Source organism: Ictalurus furcatus, chromosome 14 (assembly GCF_023375685.1).
Source record: "Ictalurus furcatus strain D&B chromosome 14, Billie_1.0, whole genome shotgun sequence".
In the NCBI taxonomy this organism is placed as follows: Eukaryota; Metazoa; Chordata; class Actinopteri; order Siluriformes; family Ictaluridae; genus Ictalurus; species Ictalurus furcatus.
In genome coordinates, this window is record NC_071268.1 from 23827775 (window position 1) to 23854168 (window position 26394).

Sequence of the window (26394 nt, forward strand, 5' to 3'; positions counted from 1 at the left end):
AGAGCAACAAAAAGACCTCGGCCTCCACCACCAACAAGTCTACACCTTCCTCTTACTAATCTGTATGCCGGAAATACTGTCAAACAGGAAGGAAACTATTGAAGAAAAACTATTGAGCAAACCAGGCACATTCACTAACCTACACTAGGCACTGCTAACCAAATTATTTCAACAACATGGGGGCAGTGGTGGCTTGGCAGTTAAGGCTCTGGGTTACTGATCAGAAGGTCAGGGGGTTCAAGCCCCAGCGCTGCCACTGCTGGGCCCTTGAATAATTCCCTTAACCCTCTCTGCTCTAGGGGGCGCTGTATCATGGCTGACCCTGCACTCTGACCCCAACTTCCTAACATGGGGTATGCGAAGAAAAGAATTTCACTGTACTGTAATGTATATGTGATCAATAAAGACTCATTAACATATTAGAGCGTTATGTGTTCCTTACTCCTCCCCAGTTGAGTGTCCTGGCCAGGTCGTTTCCCGTGCCAAGTGGGAGGACAGCAACAGCAGGCTGAGGATTCAATTGCAGCTCATCCAGCACAGACAGGATCCAACCAACCTGCATATTCAAAAAGTGTTCAGTTCTTATCTTATTAGCCTTCATACATCTGACTTGACATTTAACAGAAAGTCAGCTCTAGCTAAATAAGCTATTATTAAGATTACACTGAATGATGTATGTAACATTACCAGTATCGCTTCGTCTAAACAAGAAAGCTGCTTGGAAGATCCACATAACTGAGAAATTATACTCACTGTTCCATCTCCTCCACATACCAGGATGCGCAGGTTGGGAACTTTGCGGTACATTTCTAACCTTGAAAAACGAGCAAGACGGAACGGGGGAGTTAAAATTGTAAAGTCTTTCGGCAGCCGAAGTAAGAAACAGATCCCAGTGTCAAACCGAACGCAAAGGAATGACCGACGTTTCAGTACTTACCCCTCTCTGGGCCCTCCTTGAGTGAGATCAAACACTTGTCGTGGGTTTAGGTACCACAAGAAAGTCCGAATAATTTTCGTTCCCTGATAAAAAGACAAAATCGAATGTATGTAATGATATGATAGGTCAAAAAAAATGTTGTTTTTTTTTTAAAGGCTTGTACTCACCTGATTTCCACCACTCTTTGGATTCACAAACACAAGCAATGGCTTCATGAGCTGAGAAGGAATCGGCTTGACTATGAAGTGTTTCCACTTGCCGTCCTAGCACAGGGGTTAAAAGTGAAGAACCGCTATTCGAGCACGTAGTAGCTTCGTAAAAATGTGTCCAATGCTGTTCACTTCGTTAATCGCCGTGTTAATCACAGCGTTCATGCTACAGCATAGTGAAACTGAACGGCTCACCTCTGACCCTTTCTTGCTGGCCTTGCTTTTCAGAGATCCCTTTTTTCTCCTTTTACTAGACTTTAGGGATGCCTGAAGGAAGGAAAATAGGGTTTTAGGCCACATTCTGAACTATCTGAAGAGCACAATGTCCGTAATGCCTCGTAATGATCATCATCATAAGTGCGTATGGGAGTCACAAACATTTTCACTTGATCACTTGTTCCCGGACAATGCACTTATCTACATGAGAGTTAAAGGATGATCGAACTTATTCATTCGCACTGCTTACAATGATCATTTGTGTGAAATTTGTGGAACTATTTCCCATAAATTTGGTAAGTAACTGGGTTAGTGTGTATGAGTGTGCCGTTTGGTGTGTGTTTTGACAATGGAAGGGTGTTGAATCAGAGTGGACTTTAGTGTGTGTGTGTGTGTGTGTGTTAATGTGGAAGGGTGCTGAGTGAGGGGTTGCGAGCTTGTGTAACCAGCTCTGGAACCAGTATACAGTATATATAAATGGTTCGCCCGTCTCGGAGAGAGATGAGTGGAGATATATGTACTCTGTATGCGTACGTTCATCTCTCCAGCTGTAATATTGCGATAAAGCTCGAATTATTTGGCATAGATCGGGTCTTCTGAATATGTTATATGATTTATTCAAATTCTTCCGCACAATTGGGGCAGTGGTGGCTCGGTGGTTAAAGGCTCTGGGTTACTGATCAGAAGGTCAGGAGTTCAAGCCCCAGCACTGCTAGGCTACCACTGTTGGGCCCTTGAGCAAGGCCCTTAACCCTCAACTGCTCAGTCGTATAAACGAGATAAATGTCAGTCGTTCTGGATAAAGGCATCTGCCAAATGCTGTAAATGTAAGTGATATCAACTATAGCTGAAATATAGTGTATGCTGCAGGTCTTATTGCGTTTTATGCTGAACCCTGTGAGAAAGCAAATTCGAAAAACGCATGTTGAGTTAAAGAGAGAATTCTCAACGCTGAACCAGATGTTATATGTTGTAAATGTAACAGGCAGAACAGTAAGGCCTTGAGGAGAGGGCTGGGTCTGCACCTGCTGTCTGCGCACTCGGATGATCCAGGTAGGAGGTACTATAACAGCAGCGTGCGCACCGAGAGTGCAGGTCTCTTCTATGTGCTGTAGCATGAAGCAGGTCACCTTATTATGGTACTGCAAAGCATACACAGAACCGTTAACTTCACTGCTCTTGCTATGGTCTTTCTATTACATAAACAGATCAGCCGATCCATTTACCGCCTGTTTGCACCAAGAGCAACTGATGGCCACGATGTCTTTATTGTGGAAGAACTTCTGCTGGAAACCCTGAGGAAAGAACAAACCATGATTGTATGCAGAACAATACAATACAATACAATACAATACAATACAACAAGACATTAAATAGCTATAAAATCGAATGTATATTTCTCTGGCATGAAACTGTAACGGACCTTTCCGCATTGTCTGCACTTCCCGTCCTGCCGCCTCCTGTGGACCCAGTGATGCCTTACAGTACATGGCTGAAAAACACACAAACGTACGGACGTTAGAGAAACATTAGACAGCACGGATATGGTGAGAAATTCAGTTTAACCGGACTTTTCTTACCTCTCGCACATTTCTCGTGCCTGGATCCCGAAAAGACGGCTTACACCTGAAATTAATCTGCACGCAGAAGCAATGAATAACACAAGAACGCACTTAATTCAGAATTTTTTTTTTAAAAAAAGTGTCAAATCGAACGTGTTGTCCGTGGACCAATATTAAACCTTTACCTTCTCTAGCTGGTCCATGCATATTGTATGGACTGCTATTTTGCAAGCAGCACATTTATAGCGAGGCAGTGATTTTTGCTGTTGGTCAGAAAACATATGGTTAGACAAGGTAGTGACATATTATTATTATTATTATTATTATTATTATTATTATTATTATTATGCATGGATCATGGTCTGCCACAGGCCTGCGTTTACACAGTGTCAGCAGTAGTGGGCGCTCTTGCCCAAGGTTTTCCAAAGAGATGCAGAATTTGATGAATTGATTTGAACCTAATCGACAATTTAGGAAGCTTTTCTCTTTTTTTCGTGTTTGTTTGTTGTTGTTTTTTTTTAAATCAGAGTCGTGTTCGTTTGCGTTAATGTTTCAGTTTTCACTTTGACAGAACGAACAGGACAGTATAAAAAAAAAAATAAATGGAAGTGTAAAAGAGGAAAAGCAGCATATGTGCTCTGCAGAAAGCTCACCAGTGATTTGGCAAAGCAGTAAAGCTCTCCAACGTAGCAGAAATCTCCAGAAAGACTGGTCTCGAACCAGACGTGCTGTCCGAACTGAGCGTTCTCCTGTAGGGGAGAGTAGATCCAATAAACAGACCGTACCTTGTTTATCAAAAGCAATCCTGGCTAGCGTTTTCATGACGCAGAGAACATTTTCACATCTATAAACCGTTTGAGATTTTCATCTACGTCATTTAAGACGACGTACTCTCCAGGGTAATTCATCCTGTACTGTATGGAAAAGGCAGTGCTGGTTCATTTGTATCCACTTATATGGCGTTATACAGTGTAAGAAGGAATGACTGCGTTAATGAAATCTGCTTGCAGCCACCCATCAGGCTGATGCTAATGAGCAGAGTGTGAATACATGACCTCATTATCCGTGGTAGCAGGGAAAGCTGTCATATCATCGTGTTATATCATATCCTCGTAGAATAATGAAACTCACGGTCCAGTCAACTGCCTGGGAGATCTCTTGGTTAGTTTCACTGGACTGGTTGGCCTGGTTCTGAACACCAGACTTGGCGATGGCTTTCCTGAAACAACACAAATGCACGCATGCTTATGGACTGATATACATATTATATTCCACATGACTTGGATTGTTCACATTCAGTACAAAAGCGTGAAAAGGGAAAGGAAACAATTTATACAAATAGCATTTGGGAGGTTTCAGCTATTCTGTGAAAAGCTAATAAAAAGACGGACTAATTACAGTAGACGTCATATGTGATGCTGTACATATTCATCCCTCTCGTGTTAGCTCTTTGTGTTTATGTCATATTCAGTAACATCCAGAAATCCATTTTCCGGACCGCTTATCCTACACAGGGTCGTGAGAAGCCCGGGGCCTATCCCAGGGAACCCGGACAGAGTACCAACCCATCACAAGGCACAATCGCACACATACATTCACACACTATTGACAATTTAGGAATGCCATTCAGCCTACATGTCTTTAGAGTGGGGGAGGAAACTGGAGTACCTGGAGGAAACCTTCAAAGCACGGGGAGAACACGCAAACTCCATGCACACAGGGCAGAGGCGGGATTCAAACCCCCAACCCTGGAAGTGTGAGGCAAACATACTAACCTCTAAGCCACCGTTCCCCCTACAATAATATTACATAGAAACTAAATATAATATTTATCACTGCAGCATAATCCTGAAAGTTTCATTTCAGCTGGCATTCCTGAAGTCAGAACGTACACTGCCTGGGGACTCAATAATTACCAATAAAGACCAGTAATTAGCTGCTAGCTTGCTACTCATTTCTATAATAATGACCTTAGATACTGTATATGAATCCCGGATGCCAGATTCATGCAGCTGCAGCACCATCCTCTTAGTGGGACCAACTTTCAAGAGCATTCACGAAGATTTTTGCAAAAATGCCAGAACACTTTGGATGTAAGACTCATTGACACTTCAAAGCAAAGTTCAAAAGAACCAGGAATTACTTAAAACTTTAGAGATTATATACAGTAGGTTTTCATTTGATGATGAACTTTACGCACGAAATATGGCAGGTTGGTCAGGTGCGTTTACTGTTTATTACTGTTTAATATAGTTTGCTTTATCTTTCACTCGACCGCAGTTTATCTGTAAACTTCTTAAACACGTGAAGTTCTTAATATTTGTTAGCTGATGTAAAGTGCCCCAAGATCAATCTTGTAAACGGATTTCTAAATTCGCAGCTGTTATACTACGTGAACAATTTCTAATGAAAGTCTTGGTGAACACCTTGGGATTTCATGGAATCTTGTTATCGCTGATTCCTGTTATATGGATGTACACCACGGCGCTGTTGAATTCTTGATTCTGATTGGTTGGAAGACATTGAATCGTTTTCTGTAACAGCACTGCTTTTGACGGTAGTGCAGAAATTTGGCTGTAATTAAAACCACAGGTTTATATGTACTCGTTTCGTGGATGGTCCACAAAATTAGGCCAAAAAAAAAAATGAATGGACCAAATGTATGCTATGTCGCTAACCAATAATAATAATAATAATAATAATAATAATAATAAAGGTGATTACTGATATATTGTTGTGGTATAAGAAGAAATAAAACACTTCAGGACATGATGTTATAGGAAAATAATCATCTGCTGAGTGGAAATCTATATGCCAGGCCACATCCCACCAGACTGATCTAACACTGATGATGATAACACTTGGACTCGCTAGTCTGGATATTATTAAAGTTGTTTTTGGGTGTTAGTAGATTTAAAATGGTCGACAGTAGTTTAACACTCGCTCAAGACTTTTGGATTATGATCATTTCTGTACAATTGGACATTTACCTCAGCCTACGACCCACAGTATGTGCAGTCAGTGTGTACACGCTGTGTAATTACACCTGCATGATGTTTGTAACAAAGCAAATGCGAGTTACAGACCAATTAATCAAAGGTTGGCCAGCATCTCTGCATAGACTTGCACTGGTTTATAAGTGATTCTCGTGGGGGCTGCGTGGGCGCAAATGTCTGAAAGTAATTAGCAACAACACCTAATGCGGCATCTATGGTTCTTATATACCGACGGCTAATGACTCGGAAGAATGTCTGAGTATAAACAAAGTCCTGATATTGTTTCTAGTATAACCAACATCAGAAAATTACATTGTAACAGCAGTGCTTTTTAATCAATTACCAGTTAAAGTTGATGTTTTTAATCAAGCATGGAATATGTCATTAAAAACATATACCGTTAAATATAATAAATAAAACGTTCTGCATACTAGTGCAGTACCCATAAAAGGAAATGCACCTATAAACTTTCAGCTACACGATATGGACAAAGGTTTGTGGACACCTGACCATCACACCAATATGTGCTTGTTGAACATCCCGTTCCAGATTTATTCCCCCTTTGGTGTTACAATAAAATCCAATCTTCTGGGAAGGCTTTCCACTAGATTTTGGAGCGTGACTGTATGGATTTGTGATCATTCAGCTACAAGAGCATTAATAAGTGAGGTCACTGATGTTACATGAGGAGGTCCGGGGTGCAGTCGGTGTCAGAGTTCATCCCAAAAGTGTTCAGCGGGGTTGAGGTCAGGGCTCTGTACAGGACACTCGAGTTCTTCCACTCTAAACCTTGGCAAACCGTGTCTTCATGGAGCTCGCTTTGTGTTTACAGCGGCGTTGTCATGCTGGAAGAGGTTTCCAGTGAAGGGAAATTGTAAACCTACAGCATACAAAGACATTCTAAACAATTGTGTTCTTCCAACTTTGTGACAAGTTTGGAGAAGGAACTCGTACGGCTGTGATAGTCGGGTGTCCACATACTTTTGGCCATATAGTGTATTTCACTATGTATTTTAGCATAATTTTTACATGGTATTCCGTAATCCACGACGATCGAAGGAGTCAAGACAAAGATAGCTACACATGACAAGCTTTTAGACGACGTATGAATTAGCTACACGGTATCATTTTTTTAAAAAAAAATTGTACAATCTTTTAAGACTGAATTTGTATTTTAGTTGCAAATTCAAATTCATTGTTAAAATCAGTGGCTGGATGCTGTAGTAAAATCGGTAACTCTGGCAGTAATCTGTTTAAGGTCAGAGATTGTGCTGAACTACAATATTCCTCAGGGCATGTTTGGTATCATTTTAATCCATATTTCATGTGGTGAATATCATAAATATCATATAGGTTTAGGAAACAACATAAACAATGTATGTCACAATATGTGCTCTTTCTTCACACACACACTCATTCGCCGCATTCTCAGGAACTTAATTAACATACAGTCCATCAGGGTGAGCTAATCAGCTGGAGGTCCGGCCATAAAACACACTATTTAATTCCCACTTGGTATCCTGGTCACTATAAAGCCTTCAAAGAGGCTCAGGGGTATAAGAGTCTATCGTACATTATGCTTTTTCCATCACGCATCCTACGTCCGTGACGCTGCTCAACATTCTCTAAGTTACATTTGTTTCTATTTTATGTATAACTTCATTAGTGAGTTTGTGTCATAAATTCATTGGTTATTCTATCTCTAAATACTCAGTGGTTCTTCTGGAAAAAGTCTGATGCGCTAAGACTGCATGATCTATGTGTTTTGTATGGTCACTAGAAATTTCTTAAGCTAAAATACATCATACAGGTTTGAAGTCGACCTCTGACAAGCTAAAAGAAAAGGCCAATGCTCGCAAGTTTAAACAGAACCTCTGACAAGTAAAAGAGGAAAGGCCCAGGCTTGCACGTTGATAGAAAAATCTGAGCTGATGACATAACGGTTTAATAAAGAAGCTATATAAAAGCCTCTGACGTAGGAACACCGTTTTAATGAAAGCTTCGCTTGGAGCTGTTTTAGAGTAAATACAATAAGAACGATGAGATTTTACACGTCTAGCACTAGCTAGAAGATTACTCCATGGAGTCGGATAAACAAGTTAACGGTTATTATTAATTGGAGTCGGATATTTAAATCATAATCTTTAACCTTCGGCGGCACCTATTTCCGTCTTCGGTTATAGGAGAGCAGTGGGAGAAGTAATACACCCTTTCTATTTAAGCTCTACAATGCAAAGTCGTTAAAACTTGTGTTTCATAGCACCAGGATTACTTTTATATCAGCAATAATGAACAGAAAACGAAGAACGCCAGCACAAATTGAAAAACGTTGTGTGAGAATGCAAGATAAATAGGATAATAGAACATTAAACATAACAAATGTGAGCGATTTTGAAGATGGACATGGGTGGGAACATGGGGAGACACGCGGAGAACATGCACAGACACTCCACACGAACCGTAAACTGTCTCGATGTGCTAGAGGTTATTACAGTTCATCAGTTTTGTTAATAACGCACTGACGAATTGTCTAGGTTTACATTCAGAAGGTACGCCAATAAAGGAACTTCAGACAATGACGCCTTGCTTCCAGGCTCAAATACTGTATACGTCGTAATATATAGGAAGAATATATCTCTAACTCCAGCACAAATCTTACAAATCAGATCGTGACATCTAGTCATGTAGTTATAAATAATCTTGACGTTCGAAAGTGAGCTTTTTCAGGAAGAGCTTTCTCTGTTCATTTGCCTGGAGCATATCAGGGACCTGCTTCTTTTTTTACTCCCATATCAATCACAGACTCTAGTTTCCAAACACGAATACGTGCCACAGAACATCCCCAAGTAGCTACGCACTTCATTCATTATATAATTCAATCCACCGTTTATACACCGCTCAACAAAAACACAACGTGAGAAAGGTCTGTCTGGTTTCATCCACACCTCAACACGACAAACTCATCATTCGCACATAAAGCAACAGCATTAAGCAGACCTGATTTTCACAGCACTGGGAAATAACAACGCTATAAAGTGGCAAACAATTCAGTACTCCTTTATTTCATACTTTTAAATCTATAACGAGGTCAGCGCTATACTTAAAGTAGGATGTCTCTAGATAAATACAGTTTCACAAATTGCTAGTTTGATTGGTATAGGCTCAGCCATGCAGGAAATTCACATGTAGTCACTGTAAAACTTAAGAAATGAGGATTGCCGTAACAAAAGGCTATTCATGAAGCCTAATTGGGTATTAAACAGACTCGTGATACGAGATAATGATTATACATTTATGCCTTGAATAATAATAATGCATTGAGGGTTTTTTTTTTTTTTTTGGGGGGGGGGGGAGGTGGTCGATGTGTTCAGGCCCATTAGCATATCTAAAATATACAGATGACGAGAATTTTATTCAGTAAAGTATGTTAGCTTGTGCGTCTAGATTATAAACTAGCATTACATAAATACTGTAAACATACCAATATGTTTGTATTTTATTTATATATATTTTGTTATAGCGCACTATGCAATACTAAATTTGATATCAGTATTGAAGTCAAAAGTATGTTATCATGACTTCCCTTCCATGAGGGCTCTTAGAACAGATAAGCTTAAAGTACATTTTTGCATCCTGTTATTGCAGGGCCTTGCTTGCTGTAACCTTTGTGTGCAGTCCTGCTGTGCGAATCGGTGACGCTTAGCAACGAGGGTGGTTAACCTACCCGCTGATCAGTGCGACTGATATGTAGCGATGCTACGCTGTAGTACCAGTGCCGCTAATGAGCTAGCACCATGGAGCTCAGATCCACAGGACAGAGAATTAGAAGGTCACTCAGAAAAAAAAAAAACACACACACACACACTCACACTCATGCATAGACAGCCACCTTCTGATGACAGAGATTTCCTATTTAAATGTTATCTGGCTAATGACTAGCGTTCGCTTCTAACATGAAGAAATAGGCAAGATTGAAATGACTCTGTATTATAAATATATCTGGACCACCTTCCTCTGGTCTAAAATGGCGGTTTGGTTCACGAGCCCAAATAGTTTGTGTTTCGTAGTGTAATTTCCAGTATATCTTTTCGATTTACTGTAAAGACATAACATTTCGTATGTAACGATACCAGAAAAAAAACATCTCCAAACAGCTTTACAGTTAGGTAGGTTAAAGACAAAAAGAGCATGCCAGATTTACAGCTCAATCTGGGAGTGGGTGTGACCAGTAACAGTAAAAACATCAGTAAGAACATCATTTGGACTGAAGGAAAGTAAAAGTGTTACATACGAGAGGAAGCCACTCCATGACTCCAGTGAAGGGTCATAATAGGCTCCCATTAGCGGGCTAAAAGCAGCGTGCGTCTTCCAACAGGTGGAGTTCCTGCGACTAGGCAGTGGTTGACCTCTTCCTGGCCAAGGGCTGCCCGCTTTGGAGATGGTGGAGACGCGTCTGCGGCGCCTTCTCTGGCAATAGCGGCCTTGTAGGCCACTTTCAGCATGGCCTATGCAAGAGGAATTTCTCCTCAGACATCGTGGAACACGGATTAGCGTATGAGCCTGGACTCGTTCGACAACCACACTCAGAGGCAGGCAGTTCTGCTGGCACAAAACAGAGGAATATCTAAACTCCTGCTCTGACAAACCTGCCTCCATATGATGCTCGTCACATGGCTCTGAGTACTGGTCATGGTCAGAGTCACTAGCAGAGTTTGGACTATCACTTTCGTCTCCTTCGGAAAGCAGTGGGTCTGACCAGACGTAGGACATGCTCCCTTTCAACTCCACCTGTCCAACAGCTTGGTTCCGAACATCCTCTTCCTCCTCTGTCATCTGGATAAGACTGGCGAGCAGCATGGAGGGGCCAAGAAGGTGTGTGTCGATGTTACGCAACTTACTTGCCTTGCTTCGGCGTATGGCGAAACGTGGATTTGCACCTGGTGTGGTGGTGCTTGAGCGGCGCCTCGCATTACTAATCTTAGTTGATCGGCTGGTAGCAGCATGAGGCAGTGACTGTAGCGACTGTAGCGACTGTAGTTGAGCACTGGATCTCCTGCGTTGCGCCAGTGTAGCTGAGGCGAAACCTGCGCTGGAACGCCTGCGTGCACGGCTCGCTGGTACAGCAATACTGGGTCTCCTGGATCGACATGGCTCGGACCCTTCACCACCTGGCCTAGCAAAAACAGACTCCTTCCTCTTAAAGTGACGTCGAAAGAACACGTCCATGGGGGCTTCTAAAGCTTCTTTGGGGCTGTTGATGTAAAATGGATCAGTATGAATTACTGATTGTAAGACAAACCTTAGCCTTGAGGCGTCATACTGCTTTGAGCAGGACCCTGACATAATTTTGATCTAATTTAATCCGAATTCAATTCCAGCCCTTAATGTAATATTAACAGCCTGGTATTTGGATGCATTGCGACATGCAAGTTTTATACCCTTTCCATAGCTAACACAGATCTCCACAGAATTAACGCAGTATTCTAGTATATTCTGCTCTGAGACTAGCCCTGGTAAACTTCATCTCAGAGCTTAGAATAGTGTTAATCAGCCACCTGTGTGACGTCTTTGTAAAGCCCTGATGACAACATCATTCAGTGACGTGTAAAGCTCTCGAGAAAACGAGCGAGCGTTCACCTCCTGATTATGAACCTTTGACTTGTAGATACACCGAGCAGATTAAAAGGATTTCTAACCCTTCTCTAATGACTGTGCTAATTATAGCCCAGCTCTATCTCATTTAGAGGTGGTGAGCAGCTGTTCACTTTCATTTAAAGTTATTAAAGTTTGTAGACATTATACTCAGTCCAAACACTGGCCTCTGTGTGCAATCCGGCTGCGGTGATGAATTCACTAGCCATAAATACTACGAACAAACAGTAGGATTGGGTGTTGAAATAGAACGTTAGCTTTACATACAATGAATTGAATAAAGTTATTTTCCAACTCTACGAGAAACAGAAGATAGTATGGAAGCTCTCGGGTTTGTAGTGCTGAAAATGTCCACTGGCAGATTATTTGTATCATATAAGTTAGTGGGTCTCAAAACAATCCTTAAAGTCCCCTAAAGTCCATAGATTTTGCTCTATTCCTGCGCTGTGTCACTCTAAATTCAGACAATGTCAGTGCTAGATGAAGTTCAAGCCAGGGGGGCAGATCATCTAACAGGATTTGATTAGGAAGTTCTCTAGGTCTTACCTGCTAATCAATGCCCAATCAATCCATTAGCTTCCTTCTTTTAACAAAGTCATGCAGTAAATACTAGAAAAAATGGATCTATTAATAAAACTGTGCAAAGCACTAATTTTCTTTGACTGTATTGTACATGTATTAACCTCATACGTTTCCTGTAGATCACGTTCACGTTCACCAGACTTGGTTAAAGGTTAGAGTTTAGATTCATCGTAAATTAACATCCTGTGAGGTAATAATAATAATAATAATAATAATAATAATAATAATAATAATAACGTCTTTTTTTCCTACAAAAGATGTTATGGACAAACCACATACAATCTTGGACTCTGTATTTAAAAAGAGTATTCAGTCTATATTGAGAACTCAGTAGTGCTAGACTACTGATTCAGCCCTTAGCTATTCCACAAATAACCCTAGGCAATATACACACAAGTAAAGAGAAGCTATGGACACAGAACAGTGAGGATGAATAGGAGCATCATATTGCTCACCAAACTATTTGAAACAAACAGACACTAATTAAATAACCATGAAATGTATATCGATCAGGCATCAGTGCAGCAGTCTACTCACTGTACTCGAATATATAAGCAACTTCAAGGAACCAAGCACAGAACCCAATTTTCAAATTTTCACCACAAATCTTTAACTTCAGTGTGTTTACCAGACTAATACCAGTGTGAAATGTGAAGAGGAAAGTAGTAGCATACGACCTGGCACTGATTACGCAGCTCTCCTCCGGCAGTTCTGAAACACAATGGACTGACAGAAAGAGAGAAAGTAAGAGAGTAGAGAAAAGGCGAACCGATCAGGTGAAGGAGGAGAGGAGGTGCTAAAGAACATAGACACAAACACAGCTCATCGATTGGCTGTGAAGGAGCCAGCAGGAGTGCATCAGAGGCTAAGCCTGTGGTTTAAAATAATCACTGATTACCAGATTCAGACACATACTGTGCTTGTGTGCATCACCCACACAGCACACACACACACACACACACACACACCATAGTAACAACTTCACTGGGGTGACAACGCCCCAGTCCACTACCCTTTTCAATAGGAAACCTGTATTTATTCATCCTAAGGACAACTAAACTACAGAGCATGCATCACAAGGCCTGACCAGAAGATCCCCTCTCTACTGATCTTATCCTTTTGCAGGAATGCTTTTCATTCACTTTTTTCCTTTTTTTTTAGATATAAAAAAACTAACAAAAAACAACAACAACAACAACAACAACCAAACAATCGATTACTAAAATTAAACCCACGACGACCAATACGAAACAACATGTTAATTAACACGCTGTTAATTGATTGATTTGTTGTTTTTTTTTCAAAGTGACCCTGAAAAACATATTCCAATTTACACCTGGAGATCCGAGCTCAGTAAGTTATCAACATTTAGGAACATCCTGTAATCTAACACTACTTCATAGATGGTCGACATGTAGCTACGCGATGCTCCCTTCCCTAAGTCAGTCTAGTGTGCAGCTAAGATCTTACCATTGTATCAAATCTTCACCACATAAAAAGACACAGCCAAGCCACTACAACAGCAATACAACGCAACACAATAACATTCATTTCCACTTCAAGGCCGTGCTGCTCTTGAATAATGGATCAGTGTGTATAAACCAGCGCAGGGTCTGAAAAAGCTGCATGCTAATTTAACATCACAGAACACTGATCAGCCAGTGTCTGTTTATTACAAGCCTTACTTAAAATACAGAGTGTCAATACCATCCACTTCATTAGATTATCAACCTCAGCAACACTTCCGCTTATGACAGATGCACCACTACGCTCAAAGCACAACAACACATAAGGAAATAATTACAGCTCTTTAAGAGGGGCCTCTTTACTCCGGCTGTTACCATGGAGTAGAGTCTGGAAGCTGTCCTGTCTCGTGTCTCTTTTTCGGCGATACAGAACTAAACTTTTTACATTGGTTTTACTCTTCAAAATAAGTCCGAGCGTGCTTTGAATGAGTGCCCCAGGGTGTACAATGACGGTAGTTCATGTAATGCATCAGAGAGAAAAAGAAAGAACCAGCAAACCAAACCAACAAGGAGTATTATGACCGGTTATGGTAATGAACCTGTTCTCTTTTTCTGATATTAAAATCATTATTTCGAAACATGAATTTGCACTAGTGTCCACTAGTCAGTCCTTCACATGCTATACTTGTACTTGGACATTCACTTCTAGGTTCCAGTGGCACTTAAATCTCCTGTTGCTCATTGACGTCTTTGTTTCCTGTATAAATGTCCCTCAGTTTGTTTACATTGCTATATGGGATTTTATAATACAATATAAAAACATGATAAAGAACTCTAGACTCTAGAGCTCATTCACACACACACTCACGGAAGCAGAGCTGCCATGCAAGGCGCTAACTTGCCATCGGGAGCAACTTGGGGTTCAGTGTCTTGCCCAAGGACAGTTCGGCATGTGGAGTTACGTGGGCCGGGAATCAAACCACCAACCCTACGATTAGTGGACAACCCGCTCTACCACCTGATCCACTGCCGCACAGTAGGTGTATAGCTGCTTAAACATTTTTTATTGTCAAACTGAAGAACAACTGAAGAAGGACACAACGCTTGACATGAAGCTGTCCCAGATGGACAGCGTGATCTGCCACACCCAACCAGGTCACCTTTGTCTGCAGGTTTGGTCCTTGGACTGAATTGGAAACAAGGGCTATGATTTAGTCGTGAATACTATGTCACTATGTGACCTTTTTGGAGTACCTTGGCATGCGTACACATGTGCACAAGTTGTTATGCAGGTGCGATATACCACCCCTGTTGGTTTTACAGGGCTCATAGTAGCACGGGTAACTATTTTGCTATTTTTGCCTTTATGCTAGGCAGCTTTAATGTTAGTCCTCTGAAGGCAGGAAGAAACCAATAAAGAGATTTAAACTGTCCCAAGCATGTCTCCAAGCACTTATAGAACAGTGTTACCAGACATATTTTGAAACATTAATTAAATACTGTATTCTTAAATATGTTACTTGGGCAGCACAGTGGTCCAGAGAGCAGTGTCGTCACATCACAGGTCCAAGGTTCTGGGTTTGATCTTGTGGAGTAATATATGTTCTATGTTCTATGATACAGGTTCTCCAGTTAAACTCTTCAACCAAGGTTTTTTTTTAAATTCGGTTCAATTTCAATTCAATTTGTATAGCGCTTTTAACAACGGACATTGTGACAGAGCAGCTTTACAGAAATATACAAAATTCCGGATATACATTTTAAATTGATAAATTTATCCGTAATGAGCAAGCCGGAGGCGACAGTGGCAAGGAAAAGCTTCCTGAGACGACATGAGGAAGAAACCTTGAGAGGAACCCGTCCTCATCTGGGTGACACCGGATAGTGCGATCATAGCACTTGTAGTCCTAAGCCATCTTCATGATTTCTAAGTGTATCTTTAGGCTGTCCATATGGGGCCATCCTCAGCAGGATGGTTTTTGAGTTTTTTTTTTTAATCTAATCTCTCTGAAATGAAGCAATCAAGATGTGATTGAAGTGTAGACTTTCAGCTTTAATTCAAGGGGTTTAACAAAAATATTGCATTAACCGTTTAGGAATTACAGCCATTTTTTTTACAGAGTCCCTCCATTTTCACAGGCTCAAAAGTAATTGGACACTTCACTGATAAGCCAGGTGTGGCCTGTTTCCTCGTTATTTCATGACTGATTAAGGAGATAAAAGGTCCGGAGTTGATTCCAAGCATTGAATTTGCATTTGGTAGCTGTTCATGGGAACTCTCCATATGCGGCCCAAAGAATTGTAGATGCAAGTGAAGGAGGCCGTCATTAGGATGAAAAAACAAAACAGACCAATGAGAGAGATAGCAGAAACTTTAGGAGTGGCCAAATCACCAGTTTGGTACATTCTTAAAAAGAAGGAATGCACTGGCGAGCTGAACAACACTGAAAGTCCTGGAAGGACAAACAAGGAGCACAACTAAAGTGGATGATTGTAGAATTCTTTCCTTGTTGAAGAAAAACACCTTCACAACATCTAGCCAAGTCAAGAACACTCTGGAGGAGGTAGGGGTATCGTTGTCAAAGTCTACAATCAAGAGAAACCTTCATGAATGTAAATGCAGAGGGTTTACATCAAGATGCAAACTACTGGTAACACTGAAGATCAGAAAGGCCAGATTAGACTTTGCTAAAAAAAACCATCTTTTTTAAAAAGCCTGCCCAGTTCTGGACAAGACTCTTTGGACAGAAGAAACCAAGATGAACTTGTACCAGAATGATGTGAAGAGAAGAGTATAGAGAAGGAAAGCAAGGGCTCATGGTCCAAAGCATACCACATCATCTGTCAAACATGGTGGAGGTAGTGTTATGGCATGGGCGTGTACGGCTGCCAGTGGAACTGGGTCACTGGAGTTTATCGATGATGTGACTGCTGTTAGAAGTAGAAGGATGAACTCTGAAGTGTATAGAGCTATACTTTCTGCACAGATTCAGTCAAATGCTGCAAAACTGATAGGACGGTGCTTCACTGTACAGATGGATAATGACCCAAAACATACCGTGAAAGCAACCCAAGAGCAAATAAATGAAATGTTCTTAAATGTCTGATGACCTTTAACCCAACTGAGCATGCTTTTCACTTACTGAAGACAAGACTAAAGGCAGAAAGACCCCCAGACAAGCAACAGAAGGCAGCTGCACTAAAGGCCTGGCAAAGCATCTCAAGAGAGGAAACTCAGCATTTGGTGATGTCCAAGGGTTCCAGACTTCAGGCAGACATTGAATACAAAGGATTTGCATCCAAGTATGAAAAATAATACTTAGCTTTATAATTAAATTAGTTTGTCCAATTACTTTTGAGCCTGTGAAAATGGAGGGACCATGAAAAAAAATGGCTGTAATTCCTAAACAATTCATGCAGTATTTTTGTTAAACCCCGTGAATTAAAGCTGAAAATTGTGCCACTGTCCAAATACTTATGGACTCGACTGTATGTGATTATCATGTCAAAGTAGACTGACACTTTTCCCTGTACCAACAAAAAACTAATATATAATATTAAATCAATATAATATTAAATAACAAGTTTATAACCTATCATTCTTCCATCTGAATAAGTTGCCCCTGAATTCAGAAAGGTGAATTAATTTGAATTTGTGTTTTCCGGTTCGCAGTAATGTGTGTATATGCTGCATTGTATATACACATTAAAAATTAAAAAACACCCAGGAATATTGCTTTAGAAATAAATTAAATAAGTAATCAAATCAGACATGGCTTGAGATATTGATCCAGTCGGAATAATGCATTCGTCCAATAAATATTTAGCTTTACTTGTTAGTTAACTCAAAGTGAAAAAGTGAAAAAAAACTCATCGCACCTCGTTAACCGGTACTTTGTCGACTGTGTGTATTGCATATCAGATGTTGCTAGGAAAATCAGTGAGGTTTGTTTAAAGAAAGCTTGTCTGGAAGTTTCACAAAGATGACAGAGCCGACCAGTGATAAGCACAATATATGCTGAAACCAGTATGCAAATGTATGCATTTTATAAATTATTTATGCCTTTTTTTTCCCCCCATAAATAAATAAATAAACAAAAACCTGTGAGCAAGTGTTATAAATAGAAGGGTTGTTTTATTGTTTTGTTTTGTTTTTTAACACTAAGCTTAATTAAAGTTTAAACCTACCATTCTGACCACAGGATTTTGAACCACATGCAACAGGATAGGCCTGCTGCATGTGACTTTGCCCCCTGGGCCACTACCCAGCCAAGGCCATGGACTTCCCTGGTTGTCCCCCCATGACAGAAGATCTGACTGTGAACGCCAAGCAACCACAGCAGTATTGGCTCTCAGAGCAAAGGGACTGATAGGCTGATGTTCAGAACGCAACATGTGGCACTGTCGCCATCTGCAGGACACTTCCTAAATATCCTTTCTTTGTTTTGCCTTCAAAGTGAAGATGAAGAAGTACAGTTTTTAGATTTCCAGGAAATGTATATACAGAAGATACAGTATCCTCATGTGAAATATAGTATTTTGTCCCAGAATTCCTCAGAACCCCAGTAATAAGTACAATAAACCATGTGTAAACAGTAGAGTCCAACTGAATACTGGCTGTAGACAGGCTAATGGCTGGATTAACCGGTAAAACTTCATATACAAATCAGATGGCAACTGTTTAGATCTCAAAGTGTTCAAATAGATTTGTGAATACCTTCACTGCCATGTTTTAGGTCCACTAGTACATCTCCCCATAGCCCAACTTCAATCAAACAGCTGGCCTAATTCCTTTGAGTCAGAGCTCAGGAGAGCATCATTTAATGCCCCAGCACTCCACACACACACACACACACACACACACACATGCACACACACAATCCAATACTTAGATTCTGACCCTGATCTATACATAGAAGGAGTGGAGAGGGAGAGATGGTAAAGATAGCAGCAGAAATGGGTCTGTCCCTCTTCAGGTCTTGACTGGGCTAATACAAATGTGGACTACGAGCTGCGTGATTTGTATGTGTGTGTTTAGGAGACCTACTTTAATGAGTTCCAGAATAGACACTTTACAGATGTGTGCAATAAATCAGTTTGTTTGAAAGACTGTTTTTAGAGCTGAGATATAGCATCACCCTGTAGCTCTGTCGAAAATCAGGTTCATGTCACGGTTCCACGTCTTGCACGGTGGACTTACTTTTTCAAAACAAAACTCAGGTGGCTGTGGAGTGTGTGACATTATCGGATTACACAAGCTCAGTGAACACATACTCACAAAGCACCAAAACAGCTGCCTTTCTTAGACAGAGCAGGTGGAATACATGTGTTCACACACGTACACACACACACACACACACACACACACACACACACACTTATCTACCAAGCTGGAGAACTCTACATGTTGAACAAGATGACAAATGAACACTTAGATTTCAAAGAACATTTGGCATCATTGAGATGAATGGAGTGTAGTTGGGAAGGGTTTTTTTTTTGTTAAACAAGAGATCTATCTAAGGCAAGTTGTCACACTTGGTCCATTTCAGCTTCCAAGTGGACTCAGATTGATGACGCGGTGCTTTTTGTCCGTACATGAACACAACAAATTAACTCAGACACCTCTAATACAAACCACAAGAGAACTATGTAGTCCAATTTATTCAGGTATTGTGAAAACAAAGTGGTCTCAGTTCTATGCCTCACCATTTGGCCAAACCAGTGTGCCTCTGATTAGGTGCTGTTAGCGCCAGGTTGCTAACAACACAATGGGGTTGGAGCTTTCTCCTCCCTCAACAATTAATTCCTTAGTTTCCATATCACCTGCCATCCAAAGTCTAGCAGGCCTGTGACTTACTAGGAATAGTATAGGATTCCCATTTGTGCAGCCAAAATAAAGTCTCCCTGGAAGAAGAGAATAAACACCAACTTTTTGAATGCTGCCTCAGCATTGACCATCTATGTTAATATGCAATGTTATCTATGTCAGAAGCTTTGGGCACCCCTTGTGTTGCAGATGTATGTAGGGGAAGCTTGCAGCCTTCGGTAAAGTCCTCCTTACAGCCGACAGTCAATTCTCCTTCCAGTTCCTCGTCTCAGGAACACAGGAACATACAGTAGGTCTGTACCCATGTCTGGGAGATATGGACCATTCACCAGATGAAGCACTAAGTCCAGTCATACAAGTGCACAAGAAATGAACGCAGACACATCCAATAACACTCTGGTGAGGTTTTATTACATTGCCTCACATATGGTGTGAATAGGCCAAAGTCATTTTCCTGCTTGCATTGGAACAGTTGCTATAACATGCTGCTATTGACCCCTCTGTAACACAGGTGATCAAAACTTCTGTGGGACACAGAATGCAGGATGCAAATCGTCTGGTTTGCACAGCCCCTGCTGCCAGACATGTGTAAATTAACCTTGTGAAATCTACCCGATGTGCCAGGGTAGCTCTTTGGACCTGCAGCGAAAGAGGCCCTGGAGAGAAGACTATACTGTAGTTCTCAGAAACTACAAACCAGCACAGCCAAATGGACCAGCCATGTGGCACCCTCAAATCACCACAGCCAGGCTCTTCAGCTAGGTGCCCACATACCATAAGTTCAGTCCACCTTGTGCAAGCCCTCAATTGACAGAGTCACACAGTCAGGTCCTTAACAGGTGCCAAACTGTGCTCCCCCACCACAAGTCCCATTGTACCCACTCATGAAGGGGGATACTTTACAGCCAAAAACCTTGTCCATTGGGTAGTGATTGCATCAGGCGATGTAACAGGGCTTTTTATTTTTTTGGTTGCATACCTGAACCTTTCTGAGCCACAGCCCCCATCAAGTTTTCTACTCTGTTCTAAGATATTTGTTCCCTATTAGACAAAAGATTGACCCTTACAGTTCAGGACAAAGGGTTCTACTCAACATACTTACTAATTCATAATGGGGACAGTGGTTTTTGTCCAGTTCTAGAGTATTAATTGGATCCCAAAAGCAATCTCATGCCGTATGTTAAGGCTATTAAATGTTACCCATACCATGCAGCCACAAGACATGTCAAGTGGATCTTGTCATGCATATTTTTATGCTTCCGCCAAGTGCAGATGCTTTTTTATGTTTGCCTTTCAAAGACATGCGTTCCAGTTCAAAGTTCTGCCCTTCAGACTTTCTCGACCACCATGGGTGTTCCTAAGATAAATGCAGGCAAAAACACTCCCAGATTTCAACAACTGGTTCATATGTGTCCCCACCAAGGAACAGGCCATCCAGGATATGCTTACCTTTCTCACACACATTATAGCGCTCGGTCTTGGAACTTATAAAATAAACTCCTTAGTACCACAGCAGGCTGCACAATTCATTCATGTGAAGCTAGACTGCGTGACAATACTAGCCACCCTATCATTATAGATAGTGGTATATCTAGTCCTCAAATTCTTGCTGGTGCAAACAGACATGAGGGTCAGATTCATCAATCACAAGGGTAGCACATGGTTAGATAGCACGCTCGCCTTGCACAAAAACTCATCCGGTAGGTACGTCCATGGTTGGCATCACTGAGAGCAATTCACCTACCAGGAAAGCACAACAGTGTTGCACTGTCGAGACAACACATACACCTGGGAGACTGTCATTTTCACCCAGATGTGGGATTCCAGATCCTGGAAAAGTCTGGCAGGGCAAAGATGGACCTATTTGCATATTCCAAATCAATCCATTGTCAACTGTTGTTTTGAACCACCTGATAGATCAGGATGCACTGGCTCATAACTGGCCACACTGTATACTGAATGCATTTCCACTTTGCACAGAATTCTGAATCCTGCCTGTGGCTCCAAAGTGGCTACAAGGCCTTGGTTTCCACTGCTGCTCTCACTAGTAGACTAAATGCCTTGGTACTTTCCTCCACAAATTGGTCTATTTTCCCAACTGGATGTAGTGATTTGACACCCTCAACTGCTGTTGTATTCTCTCAACTGTTCTGCGAATGGTGTGCACTCCATCATTTGGCTCCTTTCATAGGTCAAACGGTGGGCCAGGTCAAACTGCTGTGACCTGCCATTTCATGAAGCATACATTACTTGTGCCACTCTGATGATATGTGCCACTCCAGACGGTCCATTCTGCTGCAACTTAGTCACTACTGTGTACCTTCCCCAGATCTTACACTGTTAATATTGCGCCTCCCAGTGGCATGCGTGCAGAACCACTGGGACACCTTTCCAGTCAGTCTAAAGTTGGGTCGGTTTCTCATGACATTGTGGCATAGGCTATCCAGGTGATTTTTATCGCCCCAGGCAGTTAGAAAAAGTGAAATAACATGTTAATTACATCTGTAACTGTCCCTGTCATTTGAAACCAATGCCAACCCAGGGGAAACAGCAAAACGGTTCCAGGGAACAATGTGTGTAAAGAAAATGGTATTCGTATCAAATACTACATGATACGTTCACTTTGTGACTTTTTTGTAGGGCTGGGCATGTGTGCACACGTGTCTAAAAAATGTATCCAGCTGATTCTCATCGCCCATGGGTAATCCACAATTTAAATACGTAACTAGTGTTTACCATCTATACATAGCTGTAGTTTTCTGTCACCTCACAGAAACCAAGTAATAAAACAAACAAACAACAAAGTAAGCAGTGTTGGACAGACAGTACAGACAGTTTAATAGAGGCACTTTGGCACTAGAAATGATGCTACTGAGCTTATGTAGTTAGGCAGTAATACTATTACTACTACTACTACTACTACTACTACTACTAATAATAATAATAATAATAATAATAATAGTCAGTGACAACAATAACAGTTATTGTATGTAGTGCATGCCTTTATTTTGTCTATACAAACCACTCACATGAAGGTTTTGATGGTTCTGTAACAAAAGTCCTTGTTACTTTCTTTTATTCCTCAGATGCTTCTGGTATTTCATTTCAATTCGTTTTCTCTCTACGTTTCATCCACAGACAAATAATAGCACCATGTAAAGTATCATTCTGAATTACACTATCCTTAATTCAGTGTTATAGAGCTATTGCAAAAACAAAAAGTGGTCTGAGAGCTCATAACTGCTAAAATATCCAGAAAGAGATACGAGTCCCCTTTTAAGTCCACTTGTACTTCGTACACCAAAAGTACTGAGGCCATTTGCAACTATTTCCATTTCAAATCCATTTCAGCAGGACTGAATATGGTTCATTAAAAAAGAACTATGTGAAAAACTATGTGCAACCACAAGGCACTGTGGATTTTCACTGCGCATTCGGAAAACTGGACCCCCCCCCCCCACACACACACACACACACACACACACACACACTGTCTGTGTTGAATGGCCCGAACAGAATCATTAAACAAATGTCAGTGTTACTTTAATCATTTCATCCAGTTTCATCATCACATTTAATTCATACGCAACCACACACACACACACACACACACACTCAAACATTCCACATTCCCCAGCTTGGTTGTGTCTCTAACCGAACCATAGGATGAAATAATGACAAATAATTCATCCATTTTTGGGTTAGCTGCTGCATAACTTTTGTTTCCAGCGATTTCTTTTCACCTTTAAAAATAAAGCGAAATCCTTATATTTTTTCCTGATAAAAGTCCTACCAGGAGACCAGTAACTGTAATTTGTAGTTTTGTAATGCACTAGCAAGTCAGATGAAATAATATGTAGCTATATCTTTTTTTTTTTTTTTTTAAATCATGCGTCCTCTTTCTTACTTCCTACACTGTAAAACCCGATAAGTTAATTTAGCTCAAAAAATTTGAGGAACTAATCACCTCAAAATTTTTAAGTTGATGAATCAATTTCTTTAAGCCAAATACACTTAAATATAACAAAAATTCAACTCAAACTTGTTATATTTAAGTGTATTTGGCTTAAAGATATTGATTTATCAATGTAAAATTTAAAAATTTTTGAGTTAAATGAACTTATCCGGTTTTACAGTGTATCTTATTAGTCTGTGTTACTGGCTTATTAAATGTTAATCCCCTAAACTGCCGGTTTATTATTCATTCAATCTTGTGGGAGCATATTATTCCGTAATAACTATGAACTATTCAGTAACGACATTAAAACTAATAGAAAGAATATGTAGTCACAAGCGTGAGGAATGTGATGGAATTGCTGATAGAGTATAAGTATGAGTTTAAGGGGTTGATGTACATATTACACCATATGTCCCGAAGCATATTATTTACAGTACATACTTAAATAATGATCTATATTCTGATTAAGGCAGGATTTAAATGTAAACAGAATACACACGTTTCAAATCTAAAACCAGCCTAGTTCGTAGGCCAGCTCTAAAAAGCACAAGGTCAGCAGTGCACAAGAAGGGTGGGTGTGACTATTGTCCCAACAGGTCTGACAATAATAGCTCTTAATTAACTTCTTTAAGAATCCATTAAGGCAGCCATTTTTGGCAAACCACAAGAGACTGTAGGATTAGTATACCCAGTTGAGGAAATCTGATCTTGCACGTTTAAAAACCTCCCATGTTTGAGTAAAATTCAGTGAGGAGGCAGGGTGGGTTATGAGAGTGTTAACGACAGGAGAAAGAGTTGACATGAATAGTCCGTTTGTAATAGAAACAGTGGTCGGAAAAGTGCAGATGTACATTTGGGATTTTAAATAAGCAGTATTCCACGAGCATATTACTCAAATCTAGAACAACTAAAGAAAAGTGAAACACAGAGCTTTGAACTAGAAAACAGTTGCCGGTGCTTAAGGTGTAACTGTTATGACTCATCTGAGATTCATTACCTACACATTGTTTAGTTCAAGGTCTGTTTTTTGTTGTTGAGGCTTGTTTTTTTGTTGTTGTTATTTTGGGGTGGGTGAGGCTATGACTTTCCTCCTTAGTTCAGATTGGAAAGCAGCTACACTTACTCACACATTCACACACACACACACACACACACACACACACACACACACAAGCACAAACTCACTTTCTGCCAAAGAACCGGAGTCCGCTGAAAGTCCTGGTGGTGTGTGGACAGGGCTGAACTGCAGGGGTAGAGGTGGACAGATCTGAGCAGGACGACGATGCTGATCCCGGAGTTGCCTGTTCCTGACCATCCACCAGAGCATGTAGGTTGGCAGACATCTCACCTCGCTCTCCATCTCCCTCCATCATGAGTTCAAAAGGCAAACTGAGTCCAGGTAGAGATATTCCATCTCACACAAACATGATTTTACACACTTGTAAACATTTACAGTGGGAGACAGAAAGAGTGAAACTTCTGAGAACCAGAGAAAACAAGTAAATCAATCAATCAGGAGTCAGAAGTGTTTTTATGCTATTACAGGAAATCTCCTCGGCTTGTAAAAGAGAGTATCACAATGTGGTTGATCTCCATGCTGTGGGAGTTCATTCCACCGAGCAGCTCAGGCAATCAGTCCACATAGCACACCAGGAAGTGTAGATGTCTGAACATGTGTGTGAGCACTGAAAGTGTGTGAATGTCTGTACGAGGCTCTTACAGTAGTTGTAAACTTTTCCTTCTCCTCGTCCATGTTCTGGAGCCTGTTCTTCCACCCTCTGACAACAATATGACTTTGTCTCAGACAGACGCTTCCTCAAGGGTTCAGGGCTCAGCCTTTTCACAGTCTCGTCTTTTTTCTTTCTTTCTCTTCTGGCACTCACACCAGACAATGTCTCTAAACAGTGTACCAACTCCAGGAAGTGTAAAAAAAAACCCACTCAGGCTACAGCAGGACCCATAGTTGTCTTCTTATCTGCCTTTTTGTGTTTCACTCCATGCCTAAAGCTGTGTCTTCTGCCTTCACACACTTCCCAGCTGACTCTCTCCCTCAGAACCACACTTTTATCAGCTCACCTCTCTGAGCATGTTACAGTCCTCCCTCCCACCTCTTCTCATTGGCCCATGTTAGGATGAAGCTGTGTTGCCACCTGTTGGTCAAGAATGGAAACTGTACAAGCAAATCAGCTGTTATTTCTATAGGAGCACAAATGTGTCAACATGCTGCAGGAGATTTGGCAAGATCATAAATGACTTGAAAAGAAACTAAAATCAGACCTTCTGTGAAGGATAACTAAAGGGGACCAGGAAGCACCATCGGTATAAAAAGCTGTACTGTATACTATAAAGGCCACAATCAGCCTCCACAGAGGCCAAGCCTCCCTCCTACTTAGCTTTACATAAAACCAAGCGAATAGAAACCCACTCAATGTGCTATGCATTCCCTGAACTGTTTGTAGAACGCACGGGTTCTGCTCCCACACACACACCTCTGAGGTGCCAGTGACTTATTCCATCAGCTCAGTAACATGAGAGGCTCATGTGCTAATGCAGTGTCAGTTTTAAGCACATTATGAAGTCATTTTCAGCACCAAACATTAAATTAAAGTTAAAGGTTACACATGGATGTTTTGCAAAGCTACAAGTATAAGAGCTAATTACAAAAAAAAACCAACAACAACTATATATGACATTGAACCAGCTGCAATACCTGCAATAGATTAATAGATATAGATACAGCAATGTGTGTGTGTGTGTGTGAGTGTGTGTGTGTGTGTGTGTGTGTGTGTGTGTGTGTGTGTGTATCGTACAACATAAACTACAGCAAAATCTGCAGTCAGTCCAATGGGCAGCTTAAACTTTCTGAACATTTTTAAACAAAGGATCAATTCAGCTTCACTCAATTGGTGAAGCACATGCTGATTCATCTATGCGGCATTATTTCACTTTGTGTTGGGCGTGCATGAGGGAAGTGAAATGTTAACACTGT

General features: G+C 40.9%; 1 protein-coding gene across 2 annotated transcripts in view; it reads right to left on the bottom strand.

The window, feature by feature from the left end:
• The window catches only part of dgkzb (diacylglycerol kinase, zeta b), a 36397-nt gene extending 10333 nt beyond the window's left edge, over nucleotides 1-26064 (bottom strand). The window contains exons 1-14 of one of the 2 annotated variants that reach the window (XM_053641104.1): nucleotides 25126-26064; nucleotides 24591-24794; nucleotides 4056-4143; nucleotides 3578-3673; nucleotides 3110-3187; nucleotides 2943-2999; nucleotides 2786-2854; nucleotides 2589-2657; nucleotides 2388-2504; nucleotides 1342-1413; nucleotides 1105-1200; nucleotides 938-1020; nucleotides 754-814; nucleotides 443-556 (exon numbers count right to left, since the gene is read on the bottom strand). In XM_053641104.1, coding sequence (XP_053497079.1) covers nucleotides 443-556; nucleotides 754-814; nucleotides 938-1020; nucleotides 1105-1200; nucleotides 1342-1413; nucleotides 2388-2504; nucleotides 2589-2657; nucleotides 2786-2854; nucleotides 2943-2999; nucleotides 3110-3187; nucleotides 3578-3673; nucleotides 4056-4143; nucleotides 24591-24778 — 1188 coding nt within the window. In that variant the 5' untranslated portion in view covers nucleotides 24779-24794; nucleotides 25126-26064. Of the gene's footprint in view, nucleotides 1-442; nucleotides 557-753; nucleotides 815-937; nucleotides 1021-1104; nucleotides 1201-1341; nucleotides 1414-2387; nucleotides 2505-2588; nucleotides 2658-2785; nucleotides 2855-2942; nucleotides 3000-3109; nucleotides 3188-3577; nucleotides 3674-4055; nucleotides 4144-10211; nucleotides 11172-12831; nucleotides 12851-24590; nucleotides 24795-25125 lie in introns of those variants that run through there. The other variant, XM_053641105.1, reaches the window with a different exon arrangement.
• Nucleotides 26065-26394: the final 330 nt, after the last annotated feature.